Below are 22,431 nucleotides of genomic sequence, written 5' to 3' on the forward strand. Positions count from 1 at the left end.
CCCATAGAGCACAGGAAGAGTCGGTTGCTCCAGGAGCCATCTCTTTGTTGCCTACGTTGTTGCCTGTGTTCCTGTCTGTTCAAGGGCTTACAGTGTAAACACATTTCTCACCAGACCTCCCAAGGTAAGAGCTTTAGAGAGCGTTCCTTCTTCCCCTCTTCCAGGCCCTCCTGCGCGCAGGGGAGCCTTGCTGCCTTGACTAGCATTTCAGAGGGCAGGCTGCTCCCTCCCAGGACGACAGGCTCCCAGGCCCAGAAGAGGCGAAGTCTGTTTGCTGAGCTGGGCACCTCCAGCTCTCTGCCCTCCTCACCGCCCACCTGTCCTCGGTCCACCTCTCTGCCGCCCCGCGGGCACCCAGCGACATTCTCACTCTGGCTCCGGCTCTTGCTCTGCATTTCTTCCTTCATTTTATTTTACTTACCTTATTTTTTTAGGTTTCATTGAAATTCTAGTTAGTTCACATATACTGACTGATTAGTTTCGGGGGTAGGGGTCAGTGATTCATCAGTTGCACGCAACACCCAGTGCTCATTACATCACGTGTCCTCCCCTGTGCCCCTCACCCAGTTACCCCATCCCCTTATCCCCTCCCCTCCAGCAACCCTCAGTTTGTTCCCTAGAGTTAAGTCTCTTATGCTTTGTCTCCCTCTCTGTTTTCATCTTATTTTATTTTTCCTCCCCTACCCCTACGTTCACCAGTTTTGTTTCTTAAATTCCACCTATGAGTAAGACCATATGATAATTGTCTTTCTCTGATTGACTTATTTCACTTAACATAATACCCTCTAGTTCCATCCACGTCATTGCAAATGGATTTCATCCTTCTTTAAAGGAACACAGGGCTCCACCCCTAGGGGTCAGCCTCCTTGAACCAAGAGCCAGACCTCTGGAAGTTCTGTCCTTGTCACGTGAGAAGCCAGGTGTGGGTCTTGGGACCCAGGGAGGTGCCTTTCACTGTCATCTCAGGTCTCAGGGCAGAACCATCTGTAGGAGGGCCTAGCGTGGTCTCCCTGCTTCTCAGCCTTGTACCCCCCTATGACTTTACACGTAGTATTTTACTTGTGCTTCACAATTATTTTGTGATACACAGATCATTCCCGTGTTTATCACCAAGGCACTAAGAGAGGGACTTGCCAAAGGCCACGTGAGCGGGTGTAATGTGGAGCTGAGCTGGGAAGTCAGGTTTTCCGGGCTTGCTTTCGGGGAGAAGGAGTGGCCATCAGTTGAGAGGAGGCATTTCTCCTGTGGGGAAGACCGGCTACCTGGACAGGGATCAGCCCATGGATGGGAGAGGGAAGGAGCAGGGTGGAGACAGACCTGTCACTCTAGCAATTCTGTGGGGAGGCTAGGTCACGTTCTTTAAGTGGCCCAGGAATGGCCTGCTCACCTCTGGGTCCCTCCCTTGGTCCTCGCGCTCTCCTTCTTTCCCTGCTGTTTCTCAGGCAGGATGACTCTGCTGTTAGGAGGCCTGCAGCTTCAGCAGGAGCATGGACAAGTAACCAGTTATTACCGCATTCCCTCTCTGATGGGATCTTCGCTTTTCCTAGCCTAATTCCACTCTCGGGAAGGGGCACAATGGGGACTCATGGTATAGACACATCCAACATCTATTTGTTGCCTACACCACCATCCCATCACTCCCTTCTCCTTATTTTTTTTTTAAGTTATACTATGGATTTAAACATAAAACTCATCACATTTTTAAAATAAACTCCAAATTGGCATCAGCAGACCTGAACATGTATTCTACCGATTTAGCCAGATAAGGCTCAGCTATACCATGGGTTTTAAGCCCGTCCCTATAAAGGAGGCTTAGTTGTTTTATTTAAAAACTCTCCTCCATTACAGTATTTGGGGTGTCTCTAGGAGGAACTGTCCGAGAGTGTACCTGTATCTGCAGACAAAATCTTCCTCACCAGAATCTACCTTCTTACAAATCTATTTGATAGAGGTTTTTTTTAAGCATGGGGGAAGAAAATCCCGATATTCAGAGGAGTGTAATCTTGTTTTGGTCTGCTGTACATTAACATAATTTCTTTCCCGTAGCCCCTTAGGGTAATGATTATGGCCAATGAACCTATGTACAAGGGAACAGAACAAATCAGTATTGAATATCTATCCGCATCAAGGACAGCATCAGGCAGCTCATGTGGACTGCCTCCTTTAAAATCCAGCACTCCCCCATAGTTAGTTCTTTTCCCTTCTACGGATGAGGACACAGGCTCAGAGGGTTGATGAGACTTCCCCAAGTTTCCACGGCTGGTGGGAGACAGCATCTGCTTTAGAACTTGGCTCTCTTGCTCCGAAGCCCATGCCTTTCAATCCTCCCCCTTTGGCAGGATAGCATGATTAGGAAAAACTTAGAACTGTACTCATTGGGATTTTGCATAAAATAACAGGAACCGCTAACACTTGCTCAGTGTGTACTGTTATTTCCCCATTATTTCCTCTAACCTTCCTGCTGACTCTCTGAGGTAGGTTCTGCTATTATCCCCATTTTACAGATGAGGAATCTGAGGCTCAAGGAACCCAGGCAACTTGCCCACAGACTCACAGCTAGTGAACGGGAGAATTGGGTTTAAAGCACTCTGACCTCAGAGCTTATACTTTCACTCACTAAGCTCTCCGGTCTGCCTGTTCACACCTAAAATTATAACCCCTAGAAGAGCGAGCCTCCACAGTCATCTTTTATTTTACAGACTTGGGAAACTGAGAGTGGACGAGGGACTCATCCCAGGCACAGAACTCTTAGTAAGCAGAGCTGGGATTGGTGCTTGTTATCCACATCTACCAAGAGGGTCGGTAACTGTTCGAGAGTCATCGAATCAGGGCAGCCTGGACCTTCCCTAGATGCCTCCCCTACTACTCCCCGTTCACCTTCATGCCCCATGGGCAGCTTCCTAGCTTGTCTGGGGCACACATGCACACATTGGACAGGGATTCTGTTTCCGTTTTCAAATGGCTAAAGAAATGCCCCACCCCTACCGCACCCGCAACACGAGTGTTTACAATCCGCCTTCCACACTAACTAGCAACCACTTCTCACCCGCCTCCTTCTCCAGACACTCCAGCATAGCTCCAGACATCAAGTGAGCCCAGCCTTAAGGTAAAAAAAGATCTTCCGAGCTGAAAGTGCCTTCCTTATCTCCTTCCTTCCACTGCTCTGATTCAATCCCCTCTGCCCTGCATGTTCAGGGCCATGGTCCTCGCTGAGGCTCCTATCCCATGAGTGGGGTCATGTCCCTCATCCGCTAGCTTCCTTCCCTGCCTTCAGCTGGGCCCTCGCCTGTCATCTTTTACATTGCCCTGGAGAAAGCCAAGACACCAGCTTTATCTCCCTGTTCTCCCTGTGGCCCTCACCTCCCCAACCCTCTTAGGCTCCTTAGGACAGCTCACAGGACCCTTCTCATTTGTGACCAGTTCTGCAGCCTCTTTGCTTGGTGTACCCCTAGCTGCTCTGACCCACTTGCTGTTCAATTCAACTCCCTGGTGCCCATGCCTTTGCAAGATAGTCCCCATTCCTAGAGTATCAACCCATTCTTCATCTGACCACTCCTGGCATATGTCAGGATCCCACTTAGCTTCCCTGCCACCCCAAAGTCTTCCCTGAATGCCATGGGGAAAGTGACTTTTGCCTTCCTACTCCCACGGAATGTGGACCTGCATACGCCACAGCACCATTATAATTGTTGTAGGATTGCTTTGTATATCTGACCCTCCCACTAGAATGTGTGTCCTGAGGTGGGGATTCCGCCCCTTAACAAAGGCCTGACACATTATATCGGCATCTAGTAGCAGTTCATTAAATGAATGAAGTATTAGTGTTGTATGGGAACCAAGAGATGCAAACCAAAATGTGCTCAAGACCAGGTACATATATATTACACAAATATATTTTATTACACGCTTATTATGTATATTAAGAATATATTACAAAAATCAATATTTCTAAGGACTTTTGATAAGTTCAAAGATTGAACATCATTGGGTCCAAATGGACTGGAGCCGAGTAGTTGCAGCTCTCTTGGGATGGAAACTATCATCCTGATTTGCCACAGTCTCTAGCACTTCCTAGTTTTTCACCAACAATGAGGCTTTGTGTTGATGACCTCTTTTCTCATCATACTTTACTATTATATTTCTTATAGTGGAGAAATATTTCTTCATACCCATAGTCTATCCAAAGGTGTTAAATGAAAGAGAAATTGAGAGGACTTCGTATTTTTCAACCTGACCCATTTTACACATTTGTATCACCCGCCTGGCTCCGGTAAGCATTTGGGTGTGTGAGACCTTTACTAGAGCGGTGAAAATACACGACACGAGGTGCACGATACCTCTCATTTCAGCACCCACGTGGGGCCTCGGTAGTGCATCACAGCCCCCCTTGCTCGCGATTCTTCTCAGGATGGTGCCCTCGACAGCCATTCAAGCAATGAGTATTGACAGCCAGAATGATGTCCACTGCCATTCTTCATCTAGTCCAACTCTGTCATTTTACTGAGCTGGAAACTGAGGTCGGGAAAGCTTAAGCAATCACTGATCTGGTGTGATGCCCTCATGCCCAAGCCGCCCCACTGGGAGAGAGGAAATGAAAACCCGGTCCCCAGCCAGGCTTGTCTGTGGCAAGAGCAGGCAACACACCAGCTGGGCTGAATCTGTTACTTCTTTTTCTCAACCTATCATGAAACTTCTCTTTCCTGTGCCCTGCCCTTGCCTCTCCCCTTCCTGCTCACTCTCCTAGTTCAAATCAACAGTCACAGATTAAGTGTCTCAGTGCTCCCTGGACTACTTCCCATCCCAGCCTCATTCCCCAACACACAAGAAATTGGGGGGAGTACTTACGGCACCCGGAGCTTAGGGAACTTCTGGATGTCATTTTCTGTCAGGTTCTGAAATCAAGACACACGGGCGGGTTACAACCCACACAGGAAGGGCTCTGGCCCAGGTGAGGAGAGTGAGGTGAGAAATGGAGTAGTGGGGACTGCAGCAAACTGAAGAGCCCACCTCCCCACACCTACCCAAAGCGACAGCTTCTAGATGTTGCATAAAACACCAGTGGGCCTGATGCGGCCAGATCTACTTTTTCAAAGGGAATCCCCAAATCTGGATTTAGGTGACATTTCCTGAGTTTGAAGTTTTGACAAATAATTTTACGATAAGAAACAAACATGATGAGAGCTAAACTATAGAACCAAACAACCTGTTTTGTGGGCTGAATTTGGTCACGCTGCGACCTCTTCCCTAGGCTCTTACCCCAGACTTCAGGGTCCCTCTCAGTTTCCATATGGAGAAGCTATGAGAAGCCAGCCTGGAGAAGGGGTCTGGGTCCTTATGCCACCATCACACCCCAAAGCCTCTCTCATCAGGGTTATTGGTAGCGTTCTCTAGATGTGGGGATACAATAAAGAGGCTTTCCTGAGGGAACAGAGAGGGGAGAGGAGAAAGAAACCCATATCTGTGAAGAACTGACTCTGGGGCTCTGCCTTACTCACACCCTGATTAACCCTCATGTCAATCCTGGGATTTAGGAACCATGAGTGTTCCCATTTTACAGGTGAGAACGCTGAGGCTCTGGGATGTTAAGGGAATTTCAGCTTGTAGGTGATGTTACTGGGGCTGGAGCCCGACTCTGTGGCATCCGTGGTCAGTTTTCTTCCTGCAAACTTCCCTCTTCCCACATCTGATCCCTTTGAGGGACATGGTGACCCATGCTGGAGGGGAAGAGGGTGGGAAGGGTAAGACAAGGAGGTGTCCCAGAGCAGGAGAGGCAGGGTGCCAATCGCAGAAACAGAAAAGAAGGTGAGCCCACTTTCCATGGAACGAATGCTGAGCCACAGAGAGGGATCCACTGATGTTTTAACCGAAGCTGGAAAACAGGTGGTTAGGGTGAAAGCTCTGTAGTCAGACAGGCTGGGTTGGGATCTTGGTTCATCCATTGAACAGCAGTCTGATTTGGGGCATACTCTTAAGCACCCCGAGCCTCAGCTTCCTTATCTGTAAAATACTAATAAGGGCCACCTTTCAGGGGTTGTGAGCACTGAATGAGATGAAGTGGGTCGTGTGCTTGGCTCGGTGCTTGGCACACCCTCTGTGAATAATAAACCTTACGTGAATAATTTACATGAAAATAAATAATAATAAGCTGGGGTCTGGCTGTCTCTCAGAGGTTAGTTTTTGCCCCTGCTCCCGCTCTGGGCTGGGAGCCACCTGGCAGGTTGTTGGTTGCCTACGGGAAAGAGCTGGGCATGCTCCCCTTTGAGCCCAGTGGTGCCGGGGCTGGGGCATCTTAGCAATGAGTCCATTGGGCTCACCTGCTGCAGCTCTTGGGCACAGTGTCTGACCCAGCCCCCTTAGCAGACCTGGCAGCAGGGTTGGGGCCGGAGTTTGCCCAGAGTCCTGAGACAATCGGGCTTTTGGTCAAGCTTCTTAACCTCTCTCTTTTTTTATTTTTTATTTTTTTTTAAGATTTATATTTCGGGGCGGGAGGTTGGTGGGGAGGGAGAAGGAGAGTGAGGAGCCTGACATAGAGCTCAATCTCAGGTCCCTGAGATCATGACCCGAGTCAAAGTCAGATGCTTCACCGACTGAGCCACCCAGGTGCCCTGGAAGAGAGTCTTAAGTAGATGCCACGTTGAGCACAGAGCCCAACACAGAGCTCAAGACCCTGAGATCACGACCTGAGTGGAAACCGAGAGTTGGACTGTGCCACCCAGGCACCCCTCTCTTTTATTCTTCTTAATGTCTCTAAGCAGCAGCTTCTCCTTCCTCCAACACCAGCCCCTCTCAGGGATGTGCCAAGACTCATGTTCAGAGTGGCATGGTGAGTGCAGGCTATCTGGGGGCTGGTTGGCGCGCCTGCCTTCTGTTTGGCCTCATTGAGGATGTGGGCTGAAGAAATCTGAGCAAGAGTGTGAAGGAGAAGGTGTACTTGAACATGGCTGGAGATGCAGAGGAGCAGGATGTTAAGGAAGAGAAAGGCCTTTAGAACAGGACAGGAATGGAGAGGAAAGACGAGAGACGTTTAAACAGGATTTTCAGAGAGTTCTGCCGCATAATGTAACCCCTTCTCTACCTCCTTCTAAAACCTCCAGCCACTCGGGGGTACCCGTATGATCCCTTGTGCCTTTGCAGGAGCGCAATTAGGTGCTGAGTGTGTCCTCAAGATGGGCCCTGCCTGGGGAGGCGACGTATGGGTGCTGCTGCCTGCCCACCTAGTACCCACTCTCCCTTGCTCCCTTTCTGCCTGGACCTGGATTTCATTTGGGGCAGTAAATGTGCCATGTCCACAAACACTTCCCAGCAGATAGCGGAGGTCATGGGACTCAGTTGCGCCCAGTGAGATATAACCTGAAGTCTACTGGATGGAACTTCTGGAAAAGTTACTACTTTCCTGAATAGGAGGGGAGGCATTCCCCATGCAATTTTGTGCCTTTTACTCTTTGCCCTGCCCCCTTCCTCCTGCGTGGAATGTGGATGTGAGGTCTGGAGGTGGCATAGCCAACCTGCAGACTCTCCGACAAAAGCCACAGGCGTTTTCCACAGACTAGATGGGTTGGGGGGGCTGGGTTCCCGATGACTGCGTTCAGCAGCTCACCAGCCCCTAGTGCCTGCTCTAGATTCCTTATCACTTGAGAAAGATAAACCCCTGTTTGGTTAAGCCACTGTGGTCAGGTTTCTGTTAAAGGCAGCCACATGCCTTCCTAACTGACACAGTTCCAAACACTTTTTTTCCTCTCTTTCAACCTTCTGTAAGTATGGCACCCCCTTCCCCACCAGATGAGGTTCTTCTCTTCTCACTGGGAAACCAAAATAGGAGCAGCACAGATACAAGGGACCTACTAGCCCCAACAACGAAAAGAGAGACAGAGAGACAGAGACAGAGAGAATGCGGCCTTCCACTGCTGCCTTCAGGAGCAGAATGGTCCCTGATATTACAAAACCAGGAGTGACGGATGAGAATTTAGAGCTCCACCCAGAGCTCACGCTGTACCCAGAGCACCTGGGGTGGACGGTGGGTTTCAGGAGAAGCTGTCTTTAAACACCCCAGTTGCGGGGCCAGATACCGGGTTCTGCTCCCTGTTCTCCTGGTTCCTAGTGCCCTTCTTTCCATTTCCTCCCGCTCACATGATAAGCATAATATGTGGCAGTCTCCAGGGACTGATAGGTCCTGGATACAGGAGCAGAGGAGACAGCGACTGATAGCATCTCTCCGCCACGGAAACAACCCGGTCCTAGCATGCCTGAGCTTCACACAGGGAGTCTTGTGGGGACTGGAAGGGACTGTCACCCATCGATCCAACGTGCTCTTGCTCAGGAGGAGAAGAGAGAGAGGCTCAGAGAAGGCAAGTGCTTGCTCAAGGTGATCCCAGAGCATCAGGGCTGCAAGCAGGACCATCCTCAAAGAGGTCTTACTCCCTGTCCACTCAGCACCGATAAGTCTCAGATCTCAGTTCTCAGTGGTAAAGGCACCAGAAGGAAATATTTACATTTAGTACTAAGGTGCCAAGATCAACAGCAACAAAATTCCAGGTATTCCCTAGGCTCAAGGCTCAGTATGAAGAAATAACATTGTTAAAAACTCATGCAGTGTTAAAGTAAATTAAGTGTGTGCTTTAGTCCAATGACTAGGCATGGGACTTAGAAAATTCACATCAGCCTCTGTACACATTTCCTCAGTTGCAAATGGGGTGGTTGGAGCCTTCCTGAAGATAGTTTTTTTGCCATAAAACAGGCTTCTGGAAGGCAGAAATCACACCATAGTCATCTCTATATTCCCAGGATGTGGCATGGTCCTGTATGTAAAGGGAGCCCAGGAAAATGCTTGTGAGGTGAATGGATGGGTGAATTCATGCATGATTTAGGTGAAACAGTGAACACACGTGTCTTACATGGCACATGAAAGTAAAGCTCAGACCAGTAGGGCACAGTTTGGTCTCAGCATGAAACTTAAGAGCTGCCTAGAAAGGGGCAGATGAATATGTGTGGTAGTGAGCACACCATCCCTAAAAGAATTCAAGCAGATGTTAATGGCAGGGATGCAATATAGGAAATGGTTTGGAGTGCTGGGCAGAAAGCTAGAGCTCATAACCTCTCTGGCTCCTTCTAACCCCCAAGTCTTGTGGCTGCTGACCTCACTGCTGCTAACCACGCCTTGCAGGGAAACACAACTTACCTTGCCCTCCTCACTCCTAATCCAAATTGGGAGCATCTACCCATGAGACTTTTGAAGTCTTGTCCCCACTTCATTTGAAGGGCAAGGAAGCATGAGATGGGAAGGGGGTAGACTGGCACAGCTGGGGTCTGTCTCACCCATAGGCAAAGGTGACATTTCAGGGGAAATGCTCAGACCACCTCCCAGCCACTTCCCACCTCTCAAAGCTCCAGGTATTCCCTAGGCTCAAGGCTCAGTATGAAGAAATAACAATGTTAAAAACTCATGCAGTGTTAAAGTAAATTAAGTGTGTGCTTTAGTCCAATGACTAGGTATGGTCTCTCAAAGCTGCCTCTCTTTCCATTCAAGGGCTTAGTCCTTCACATACGACTGCCTCTTAGTATTATATTAAAGCTCTTTGCAATATAATGGAGTAAAGAGAGTCCTATCACATGTGTTTAACTGGCAAAAAACTATGTGAATTTGGTAGAGAGAAAGAGGGATGTAATGAATAATGAGGGAGATTTCACATTTTATTCCATTCAGTGAGCATGTACTCCAGCATGAGAGATGGGAAAAAAGAATCTTCTGTTCTCCTAAATGGTCTTTTTTCCCCTTAGGCTTCTCAAAGTATGGTTGGCATTTGAAAAGATTTTCAAGGTGTGTGTGTGTGTGAGAGAGAGAGAGAGAGAGCTGTACTTGGATTCCTCCTTACACTTTGACTTTAGAATGTACCTTGGTATCAGTGAAAGCCTGGGAGGTATCCTGGATAGCAGGATCCTGAGAGGTGATGACAGCAGGGGCCATATAAAACCTCAGAAGATGGCAAAGGGCTGTGTGGGGATCCTGAAGATGGGCATTGACCCTGAGTATCCCCAGGAACAGGGTAGACCAGTTGGCTCCGCCAGGATTGGTTAACTTGTGGAACAGCTTTGGTCTTAATGTGTCAAACTGGCCAGCACTTACCAAAAACCGCTGCCCATCAATGTGATGCTTTTTCACTGCCTTCTCACAGTCCCTGTAGTTCAGCTGCAAAGGGAAGGAGAAGGTGCTGTCAGTGGTGGGCAGGTGCAAGCCATTAGCTCCCCTCACTTGCCTGCCCCAGAAGCTTAGCAATTTGTGGTACTTGTGGCTAGCCAGACCCCTACCCCCCTTCCCCCCACTGTAACAGACGGGCCCCATCCCTACCTCAGCTCTGCTTTCACTTGCCCCTTGGGACTCTCTGAAATGGAGAAATTGCCTCCGTCTAAAGTTTTGGGGCCAACCTCTACAAAAAGAGAGTACCTTTAAGCCTACAAAGTCTGGCCACATGCTTCTCAGACACTCAAAGAAGAGGTGAGAAAAAGAAAATCAATAGCAACCATTGTGTCACCACCAAAAGGCAACCTTGGAGAACATTCGATGTGTTTCCTGTAGTGCTTTATTCTGAGCCATCTCTAAACATAATGGAGGTTATCACTCAGGATAAGATATTTAATCTTATCCTAACTTTTTCTCTTAAAATTACCTTAAAATGGTAATAGAGGCATTGCCTCATGTTATCACCGACTTACTCTAAACATTGTTTTCTTTAATTACTCCCTTATTGCTGATCATTTAGGTTGTTTACCAAACAGCTGTTCCAATAGTGGTAATAGAAACTGCTGATAATTACTGAGTGCTTGCTATCTGGCAGGCACTCCTCTGTGTATTTTAACCAATCTTAAGTCTTTAATCTTCACATCTTCCAGAGAGAGTCAAAAGTGCAGAAAGTTAAGTAACTTACACGAGGTCCATGGGTAGCAGGTGACAGGGGTGACAATCGGGCTTCAGAACAAGGCTTTAATGTTCTCCTTTTTGTTAGTAACAGGGTAACTTATAGTAAGTAAAGCAAACAAATTTAAGTGTACCTTAATACACCATCCAGATCAAAATATAGAAAGAACATCATGGATATCCTTCTGCACACAGTTTTTTTGCTCTATTTAAGATAAATTAAGTTGGATTCTCAGAATAAGTTATAAGATCAACAGGAATGATCTTGGTTGCTTTCCCAAAGAATCACATCAATTGACAATCTTATCACTTTTCTGTTTCACCGTATTTTCGACAGCCTAAGAGCTTGCATTTGAAATACCTCCAAATGTGATACTTTGGGCTGGAGTATTTAAGGTGAAATGTTTGTCCTGGAGAATCTTTGGTTCTCATCACAAGTGTGAGGCTCACAATTTGTGGCAGCCTTCTTTTGGGGGCAAATCACGGTCTTTTTTTTTTAATGGTCAATCAATCTAAAAAGTGAATATAATTGTTGTAGTCTCTTGGCTTGAAAGGGTGGGATAAATGTTAAAACACTTAGAAAAAGCTGATTTCGAGGTCAGTGTGGAACATGAGCAACATCTGAGGCACCATGAGCATCCTTTCTATTTCCATGCAATGGGGTAGAAGTAGTTCTTGGAATATCCAACTGACTTTAATTCATCATTCACTGTCATCATTTTAAGATAAAGCTCTGATTTTGCAGATTGTTGACTTTGACTCTACATAGACAGATAGCCCTGTGGACTGAGGCCTCTCTAGAAGTTTGATTCTGATCGTAATACCTGGGCCTGGGGGCTAGAATCTGTATTTTTAGCAAGCACATAGAGGATTCTATGAGCACCCAGCTTTGGTAGGCAGTGGTGTAGAGCAGGTACTTGGTGTTATAGATGAGACAACTGAGGCCCAGAGAAGGGAAGGGATTGGCCTAAGGTCACACAGTGGGTTGGGAGCATAGCAGGGATTAGAAATGGCTCTAACCCAGTGCCTCACCACGGCATGGCCAGGGATGCTCTTACACCAAGTCAAAAGAAATTGGAAGGGTTAGGGGTGCCTGGGTGGCTCAGTCGGTTAAGTATCTGCCTTCAGCTCAGGCCATGATCCCAGGGTCCTGGAATCAAGCCCCACATCTGCCTCTCCCTCTACCCCTCACCCTGCTCTCCTCTCTCTCAAATAAATAAAGAAAATCTAAAAAGAAAGAAAGAAAAAGAAAGAGAGGAAGGAAGGAAGGAAGGAAGGAGAAAGAAAGAAAAAGAAAGAAAGAAAGAAAGAAAGAAAAGAAAAGAAAGAGAAAAAGAAAGAAAAGAAAGAGAAAAGAAAGAAAGAAAGAAAGAAAGAAAGAAAGAAAGAAAGAAAGAAAGAAAGAAAGAAAGAAAGAAAGAAATTGGGGTTAAAAAATCCAAAACATGACCTCTGTCCTCAGGGACTAGCTTTCCAGACAGAGGATGAGCTACACATATCTAAGACAGTAAGACACAAAAGCCTGCCAATCTGCGTGGGCATCCCCAGCTAGGGCCCGGTAAACAGAGCAGGAAAAAGGGACTGTCAAACATGAATTGGTCCCCCTCAAGCTGCTGAATGCTGCACACACCATATCTCCTTTAATTCTTTTAACAATCCCATGAGGGTATTTGCTGTTAGCGTCTCTATTTTACTAATGAGGAAGCTGAGGCTCAGAGAGGTTGTAGTAACAAAGGGAAGGTCACCAAGCTAGCAGGTGGTAGAGCCAAGATTCCAACCAAAGTGTCTGACTCTAGAGCTGACTGGGAGGTGTCTCTGAAGAGGCCCCAACCTCTCTGCTTCAGTAGAAATTGCACCTGGCCATGGATCCTTTGAATAGGATAGTTGATGACTAAGATCCATCCCCAAATGACTCCATGGTCCATGGTCAGTTCACTTGATATTTTCTCTCTGGGGAAATTAAGGTGCCCAGGATTTGAAGGGCATCCATCTGAGTCTGTTGGGGATGGGACTTTCTGGATCACAGATTCCCTTTAATCTCCTCATCCTACCATCGTTTTTCTTCCTTTTCTTTTTCATTCTTTCTTTCTTTCTTTCTTTCTTTCTTTCTTTCTTCTTTCTTCTTTCTTTCTTTCTTTTTCTTTCTTTCTTTCTCTCTATCTTTCTTTCTCTCTTTCTTTCTTTCTTCCTATGTCCAAAGAAGGAACCTGTCCCAGTGCTGCAGATGTGTCCCAGGGTCTGGGGTCTCCAAGAAGGAGGTTCTCCCTTCCCCCAGCTCAGGCAGATGGCCGTTTTCCTGAATCACCCTTGACCCATCATCCATCTCCCTGCATTAAGGGGGGATTTGCCCATGGATTCTGCTGTTGCATAGTTGTTGTATAGTTTTTCTCACACTGAAGATGGGGCCTGTCTGGGCCTCTCATTCTGTTCCCAGGATCCTCTCACCAATTCTCAATATTTTCTCCTTCCTTTAATTGAGCTAACATGCCACTTTATAGCATCTTGGCAAATTTCACCTTCTTGCCCTAACTTATTTGGTCTACATTTAAGAAAAATACTTCAAAAGTCAGTTGTCCCAACCACCTTTGCACCCACAGTGCTGAAACCTAAGTTTATTGTGACCTTTTGGAGGAAAGAAGAACAAAAACAAGATACACACAAAGCAGCAAATAACAGGATCTGTGGGCTATGCCTTTTTCATGCCACACCCGATTCTACATCTTCACATCTCTCTTCTTTAGGTGGAGGGGGAGCAGTGAGGCACTATGTAGACCCCAGATGTCTATGTGTCCCAGGGAGCCCCATTCCACCACTACGAAAAACAGAAAGTTGACTTAAATGACCTCTAAAGTCTTGACTTTAAAATCTCATCTTTACAACCATCTGGAGTGTCAACTGAATTCCATCCCAGCCTCCAGGGATGGGGCTGTTAGAAGATCAGATGTCCCTTACAAGGCTTCTTATCCCTTGAACAGGGATGGAGAGTCCCCGAGACATGTGGCTTGGGATCTGCCCAAGCAGATGTGTGACCTGTGGTCCCCCCAGCAGATGACCAAGCACGGGGTCCTTGAGCAGCCCCTGCCCCTCCAGGGCTGGAAGGAAGGACAGTGACCCTCTCATCTCAGGTCTGCCACAAGCTTGGCCTCTGACCCTGCTGGCAAAACTCTTCCTCTTAGGGGCCTCAGTTTACCTAGCTGTCTCAACCAATCACAACCTGGAGCTTGTAGCAGTTCTCCCTCCTGCTTCACAAGACCCTCCTAAAGCTCCAGCAAGACTCTGTTCTCCGCAAGGGCTTGAGGAGCCCTTTTTCAGGTCATAAGCAATGACTGCCCAGACATTCATCCTAGCCTTCTCCAGCCCTCCTGCCCTGCCTTTCCTTTCTCCCACGCCCAGGACTCCATTCACCCCTTTCTAGTAAGCAGCCTCGATCTCATTAGTGGTTACATCAGTTCTGAGTCTCTGAGCATGGACTTTGAAGCCAGAAAGGCGTGACTGGAATCCTGCCTCTGTCGCATGTAGTCCCTGGGGCTTTGGGCCATTTAACCTCCTGGAGCCTACTTTGCAGCTGAGCCAAGAGGACAGCGATACTGGAGAGTGTTAAATGGGACAATGCCTACACAGCGCAAACTAGAGTGCTGGCACTTAGTAGGTGCACACCCATCTGAGGGCCTCCCTTCTCCCCAGAACTCATCACCAGGGACACTCAGGCATGTGCATCTACATAGCGCTCGCTTAATTGGTAAGGCTGCCATGGGGTTGGAAGGTCCACTGCTCTACTTTATACCTCTCGTGTTCTGCCCGGACCCCTTCTTCAAGCCTCTGCCCAGCCCGCCGAGGGTCGCCAGCCTCACCACCAACAAAGAGCAAGGCTCACCTTCCTGAAATAGTCTGCCAGGCTGTCGGGGTCCCAGGCCAGGACATCTGAGCGAAATGGCACGTTCTTCAATGCCATGGCTGCTCTCCCGGGACAGAACTCACAAGCGGAGCATGGATGCTGCACCCATGGACAGAGAACTCCAAATCCACAGCGTGGAGGTGTCCTTTGCTCTTCCAACTCCAAGTTACCTTCTGGAACCCCGTTGTTGGAGCACACGTCTTTTTTGCTGTAACCAGATCCCAGAAAGCAACGGCTTCCTCTGCGAACAAATATGGTCTCTTCTCAGAAAACGACTCAGCAAGTTTCCTTTACCACTTCCTCTGCTCAGCTCTAAATATGTAAACAAGGAAGCCCAGCTCTGGGGGCTGGAGAGGTAGAGAGAGTGATGGAGTTGGTAATCTCCCCCTGGTCCTGGCCACCCCCGCCCCACAGGAGGGACAGTGAAGGGGACTTAGACTCCAGTGTGAGCCCGAGTGTGTTTCCATTAAAACTCCTGGCACCCAGATATTTATACTGCCATCCTGCTTGGCTGGGTCTTCGCAGATGAAAATCTATTTTGACAGTTGACCTCAAATACACATAAGCTCCCACATCAGCAAACTGTGGGGTAAGGAGTATAGCCTTTTAATGCTTTCCAATCATCTCTCAGTCTCTCCCAAAAGGATAAAGTTGACGTTCCCTTAGCCACCGCCTCCGTGGAGTTACCAGAGGATTCTCGGGGAGTGAGCCGGGCACCCAGGGCTGAGAAAGGGGCTGCATCGGGCAGACCCCGGCTTCACTTCTGATGCGATTGTTTCCATCCTGTGCAACCTCACACGAGGGCTTAAAATGGAGGAGTCTCAGTTTCCATATCCATAAAACAGGAGAACAGGAATTGTCTCGTATATGCGCAAACCTTAGATGCAGTTAACTAGACAAACTTAAAGAAAAAGTCAAGAGCACACAAATAGCAACTGCTGTTGATGCTGCCATGGGCTCTATCCGCTGTGGTTTCCCCCATCGATTCTAGTCCCCATTGACTCCTCCATAGCTTCTGCCCGAAGAGTACATTCTCTGGAGTGGTCCTGTGGCAGGACATGGGCATCTGCTGCTCTCTGAGCTGGTCTCAGACCCTCGCACTTCTCACAGTATGAGCACCTCGTTGGCAGAGGGCAAATCCAGTGTATAAAAGCAAATACATTTGTGCAAAGTCGCAGTCTCTAAACACAGGTTCTCCACTTCAGCTAATGCTCTGCGCGCCCGCATACACACACAGCCCTCAGTTCTGATGCTTGAGGAAAGCATCAAGCTCTGTTGCACTTACTAAGTGACACAACCTTGGTCCCAGAGGAGGTCAGTTCTTGAAGCCTTTCCAAGGGTAGCTTTGGCCACGCAGAGTTCCCATCTTACGCACAATCTAAGGAGCCCCACTGACACTGTTCCAGCCTGTAGGGGTTCTGCATTTCATTCCAGGCCCAGCACCTGGGAAACAGCCCACAGAATGTGGCACCAGGGGTGCTGGGGGCACCAGTCACCAATCGAGGCCGCCCAGCCAAGCGCTCTCTCCAGGGCCTGGGAGCTCTCAGTAACTAACTGTGCTGTTCAAAAGCTCTGCCACTGGGGGGAAGAGGTCACTTGGTGCTTCAAATCACCGGAATAGTGGTCAATGACAAAAAGCGATTTGAAAAGAGAAGGATAGAGAGAAATCACTTCCGGGCAGGGTAGTCAAAGAAGATGTCACGGGGGGCGCCTGGGTGGCTCAGTGGGTTGAGCATCTGCCTTCAGCTCAGGTCATGATTTCAGGGTCTTGGTATCGAGCCCCGAATCGCCTTGGGCTCCCTGCTCAGTGGGGAATCTGCTTCCCCCTCTCCCTCTGCCCCAACTCTATGTTCGTGCCCCTGCTCGCTCTCTCTCTCTCTCTCAAATAAATAAATAAATAAAAGCTTAAAAAAAATAAGAAGATGTGGAATGAGCTGGAATTGAAGCAGGGCCTTGGAAAATGAAGCAGAGGAAGGACATTCTGGCGCTGTGGGTGTGTGTGGCGCGTACTTTGTGAGCAAACAAAACACACAGCACCGGTGGAAAGGAATATTTAAGATCATTCTTACAAGTAGAAGCATTTTTTTTTAATGATGTTCACTCCCACTCAGGAGAATAAATATCTACAGAAACACAGAAATTGAATTAAGGTATAGCTAAAAATTAGGTTCCTTTGAAAGAACTCTCCAACAAATGTGGCCAAGATGGACAATCCGTGGAGCCCATTTAGAAGAGAGACACGGCAGGTAAGAAATGTGAATGACGGTGATGATGGAGAGAAGACTCATCATGGGTGAAACCCCCAGAGTCCTTCCCGTGTGCCAGGGAGTATGCTAAAAACTTGCCGCTAATTGTCTTATTTAATTATTCGCACTATCACCTCTCCTATTTTACAGAAGGGAAAGCTGAGGCTCAGAGAGGTAAAACTACTTGCTGCCTTGTACCCAGAAAGTAGGTCGTGCAACCAGGTCTCATCTGGCGCCCGCCCTCTCTGGGTCCAGGGCCCCTGGTCCTTCCCTCTCTGTCACCTCAAGGCTCTGAGATGTTACATCAATCACCCAGGTGGAGTAGGGATTCAAACCCAGCTCTGCCTCCAGACCCTGTGCTCTGTCCTACTCTGTCAGCCTCCTTTCCATGAAGAGCAAGGGAGGTTGGCAATCTGGAGAAGTTACAAAAAGGATCCAGCACTTTCTATGAGGCCTTTGGCACCCCCTCCCCATATGACCACAGGCCCACTCCTCAGAAGGGCTGCTAAACAGCCAAGAACAGGTGACTCAAGGGGAAGTGGGCTGCCTCAGGCCTGGAGACTTTCCCTTCCTCAGTCCTTGGTGATTTCCCAACACTCACGAATTTCACATCTCCTCTCTCTGGCCCAGGGTTCCAGAAGTTCTGGGGGCAGGGCCAGTTCATCTCCGAGAGACGCTCAGGATGCCAGAAGGACCACAGTGATCCTATGCAGGCCGGCTCTCTTGGCCCAGCCTCAGGCTCCTTGCCTATGAAATGGAGAGTCGTAATAGCAGCCCCTGGGTACAGCCCACCGCAGAGGGGACACTGCAGCAATGAAGGCCAGGCCAGCTCACACCAATCCTCTTATGGGCATCAGTCTTGGCTTCAAGCATGAAGCAGAACAGAGAGAGGGGCAGGTAAGGTGCAGTGATGTAAAGCCATGGCCTCGGTGGGAATGCCCTCTCCCTCAGCGGGTGGAGAAAGCCAGGACTTGTGAAGGAGTCAATGGAAATGTTAGCAGAGTCCTTCTCAGGCTTTGGGATATTATCTCCAGATTAGGAAGGGGCAAAGTCTCAACATACAGTAAGAACGACACGCTGGTATAGGGAATAGGGGCTCGCGGGATAGGAATTTTACATGTGGCATCAATGAGCTTGTGGACAAGAAAATGACACTTGGAGGGAGTGAGGTGTCAGAGTTTTCAATCTTAGGGATTAAAAGCAGATGTAGGAATTGCACACTGCAACCCAGAGTGGGAGATCTCCCCCCTTTCCCCCGCCTCACCCCACCCCATCTGGACTTGAAGCCCCCTCTCTTCCCGCTGACCCACTGCAGAATGAGGTGGGGAGATAACTGTTTTCTTCACAGCTAATTTGAGGGGTGAGAAAGATAAGCAATTCATTAGAAGAGACTTGGAAGCTGCAGCTTTTGCATGTGGGGCGGGGGCAGGGTCTGGGGACTTGTCATGGGACCCCAAGAGAGAATGGGAAGTAGGCTTTTGGGGGGGAGAGTGTGTTGACTTCCTAGGAGAGGCCCGTAAGGCATTAGAAGGTGGGTAAGATGACGTGCTTATTTGGATTTGATTTGTACCGAGGCTCTTGGCTGGGGAGAGAGACAAAAGTGGTGGTATGTGACATGGAGAGGGTGACGACATGGGGCACTGTGGGCGATGGAGACAAATGCCCTCGCGTGGGGTGACCCCAGCCTCACCGCCACCAACATTTTATGGCTGCATGTACCACTCGAGGTGAGCTACTGCTGGAGTGAATTGCTGTTGAACTTTCTTTAGAGCCTGGGTGGGTTTGCCTACAGAGGGAACAAGAACCACAGCTGTGACCTTCACAAGGAGGAGACAGTTTTCCCCTCCATCCTCAGAGGTCGGTAATGGAAGCGCCATCTGTGTGGAATCCTTCTGGATGGCAAAGGGCTCCACCCACATAAGAGGTAGAGCAGGAAAGCCCAGAGGGGCCCTGGCCCCTGCCCTGGGCAGGGCAGTTCCACACACTCGGCGGCCATACACGAAGACACAGAATATGGTGACCCTGCCTCAGAATGGGTGTACCGGGGGCTTGGGGGGGAGACAGGCTTTCCATGCAACCATCCTGGGAGGTACAGGGGCCATGCTCACCAGAGCTCCTGGAGGCTGCAGGGTGGGGAAGATGGGGAGACGCTGGTGCCAGCCCACAGCAGCCCTTCCTCGGGCCATGCTGTACTCTGTCCCAACCGCCCTCGAGACACACCTGCCACCCCAGACTGGACACAGTCCTCACCTCCCCCATCCTGGGATACACACGAGGAGAGCAGGAATCAGCGGCTACATGCGAGACAATGAGGAGCAATATTTTCCACTTCCTCAAAGCTGACAAGTTCATTCTTTTTTTTAAAAAAAAATGCATGTCTTTTTCATCTTCTCGCTCTCTTTGCCGTGTTAAAGGAGGTACCTCAGAAGTTTGAAAGTGGGTGGGAGGAAGTGCTTATTTGGACTTCCTGTCAAGCCTCCCTTTCTTGTCTGCCCTATTTTTGACTTCGGCAGCCTATCCCCAGATAGCTCTGCCACCAAGGGAAACTCCCCAAGTGGCCGCAAGGGTGGGTGGGATGTGGGCAGGGGCAGGAGAGGGGAAGGCAGGCTTCTCATCTCGATAAAAGAGAAAAGGCGCTGCCCCCCTCCTCAGGCAAGCTGTAGAGAGGCAGAGTTGGGGGAAGAGGTGGGATGAGTGCAAGAAAAGCAAAAGCAGTTTTACCCACAGCCCAGAAAGGGTAGATGTGGCCTCCTCCAGCTGTTTATTCCCAAGGAAGAGTGGTGGCCCAGGAAACACATACGTGCCCTGGGAGGAAGCAAAGATTTGCAACAAGCAAGCCCATCAGCCCAGCATGGATCAAATTCCTTATAGCTCTTGGCCCTTTTGATCTTACAAAAGCCTTCTGACTAGATGGCAATGCTCCCATTTTACAGATGCTGAGAGACCAAAATTCTTTTGCCCACATTCCCAGAGCTAGTAAATGCAGAGCAAGAATGCCAGCCCAGGCCTGGGCGGATTTCCATCCTTTGTCCTACATGTACAACTTGTCCCTTCAGTCTCAGTCAGTCACTTAGCTGTTGACTTTCAGTCTGGATTTTCCTGTCTCACCTGTGGCCTTGGTTCTTGTGGCCCCCCTCACTATTTCTGGAGCTCCTGATGTGGCTTCGTTACCTGCCTTGAAAATATCAGTGCCCTGAACACCAGTTTCTATCTGACCTCCCAGGATTTTGACCCAGACAGAGCACATCTTCCAACACATGTTGGTAGGCCTTTTCAGTCCTTCCCACCGTACTGCACATGAGTGTCAGAGCCTTCCTGTGAGCATGTTCCTGGAACGGACAGTGGGTCCCTTAGAAGGAGTGGGTTAGGGGTTTGGGGAGAAGAGCCTCTAGGAAACACATGCTATGTCTATCCAACCCTTCCACTAGACAGCAAGGGTTTTGGGGAAAGGAATGCTAGAATCTTATATGTATTATAGCATGTGATCCTTGTGAGTGCTCTTCAGGAAAGGGAGGGAGAGGATACATAACCATTTTACAGATTGCAGAGAAAGGCTTGTGGAGAACAGATGCCTATTGATCCGACATGGAATCTGGGAGTTGAAACTAGACCAATCTGACGCTAAGACTCTTTCCACTGAAAGATGCAGTTTCCAAGCATGAAAGTTTACTAGGTGAATAGTTACTATTTACCCAGAACAGGTCATGCCAACCATATTTATTAGGCTATGAAAGAAAGATTATTCTGTCTTTGAGTGCTCCTAAAATAATGGATCTTGGTTTGCATATATTTTTCTCTAATCAAAAAAAGATGCAAGCTTGGCAATTCTAATGCTGGGGCTCACAAAGCCCCTCAAATGTACCCTGCATGTAGGGAGATGTGCATGTGGGGCCACAGCTCAGCTGGGTCATGCTGAGTGGGGGATGGGAGGGGAGGCACTGGAGGAGAAGAGTGACGTAAGGGAGGAGAGTGACTGTCCACATTCATTCGAGCTGGAATCCTGAGGAAGCCTGCATTGTCCTGTTGGGGAGACCCCCAGGAATTGTCTGGCTTCTTCATGTTCTTAAAACCATCCTTATAGGGGCCCCTGCGTGGCTCAGTCATTAAGCGTCTGCTTTCGGCTCAGGTCATGATCCCAGGGTCCTGGGATCGAACCCTGCATCGGGCTCCCTGCTCCGCGGGAAGCCTGTTTCTCCCTCTCCCACTCCCCCTGCTTGTGTTCCTTCTCTCGCTGTGTTTCTCTCTGTCAAATAAATAAATAAAATCTTTTAAAAAAATCCTTATAAATATGTGAATACCTTGTCTCCTTCTAATAAGTTACCTTGTTGCACAGAGTTGGGCTCTGTGGCTAGTCCAATTCTGGCTGCTGTAACAAAATATCCATCACAGACTGGGTAGCTTATAAACAACATAAATTTATTTCCCACAGTTCTGGAGGCCAGAAGTCCAAGATCAAGGTGCCAGCATGGTCATGTTCAGGTGGGAGCCCTCTTCCCGGGACATAGCCTGCACCTTCTTGCTGTGTCCTCATGTGGTAGGACAGGTTAGAGAGCTCTGTGGAATCTCTCCTACCAGGGCCCTAATCCCATTCAGGAGGGCTCCATCCTCACGACCTAAGCACCTCCTAAAAGCCCTGCCTTTTAATACCATCCCATTGGGCATTAGGATTTCAATATAGGAATTTGACACAAATATTTAGGTCATAGCACAATACAAAATCCCTAACTGTCCCAGGATACATGGACCGTTCCTCTTTAATTTGGCCAAAAAATAATGTCAAGGGGAAGAAAAAGAGGTGACCTGGGGTAAGGATGGAAGCCATGGATTGGGAGGTGGGGAGGTCCTGGGCTTGAATTCTAATTGCAGTAGTGCCCTCAACCAGGTGTCTGTCCTTGAGTCCTTTTTACAGGTTCCTCATCTTTTAAAAAGGCTAATAATACTTAACATTCCTCTTGGCACTTTTGTGAGAAATGAAGTTGCTCGTGTTACGTGTCTGAACTCTGTCTGGCCTGTAATAGAGATGCCATACCTTTGTTCCCTTTCCCCAGACAATTTCTAGAGCTTTGTTGCAGCTCTCATTTTCCATGATGCTTCTCAATAGCTGATTAATTTTCTGTCCATTTCTCTTTGGAGACAGAAACAAAAAAGATACCAATAACCTGATACAGGGGATTTATTTTGAAAAGCGTTCACAGAGGATCATCAGAGGATGATCATCTCTATTATCAGCTAAACTGGGACTTTTGGAAAGCACAAGGGATGCTATCAAAACTATTCCATGACAGGAGGAGGCGTGGTCTGGGGCCATTCCTGCAAACAGGCGCCCTACTCAGTCATCATGCGGCTGTCCTGGTGCCTTGGCCAGGTTTGGCCAGTCTTCT

General features: G+C 48.5%; 1 protein-coding gene across 1 annotated transcript in view; it reads right to left on the reverse strand.

The window, feature by feature from the left end:
* LCP2 (lymphocyte cytosolic protein 2) overlaps nucleotides 1–15,083 on the reverse strand; it is a 43,894-nt gene extending 28,811 nt beyond the window's left edge. The window contains exons 1-3 of the mRNA XM_006735444.2: nucleotides 14,784–15,083; nucleotides 10,121–10,183; nucleotides 4,846–4,892 (exon numbers count right to left, since the gene is read on the reverse strand). Of these exons, the coding sequence (XP_006735507.1) occupies nucleotides 4,846–4,892; nucleotides 10,121–10,183; nucleotides 14,784–14,861 (188 nt within the window). The 5' untranslated portion in view covers nucleotides 14,862–15,083. The remainder of the gene's footprint in view (nucleotides 1–4,845; nucleotides 4,893–10,120; nucleotides 10,184–14,783) is intronic.
* Nucleotides 15,084–22,431: the final 7,348 nt, after the last annotated feature.

Source organism: Leptonychotes weddellii, chromosome 7 (genome assembly GCF_054177405.1).
Source record: "Leptonychotes weddellii isolate Sample4059 chromosome 7, ASM5417740v2, whole genome shotgun sequence".
Lineage (NCBI taxonomy): Eukaryota > Metazoa > Chordata > Mammalia > Carnivora > Phocidae > Leptonychotes > Leptonychotes weddellii.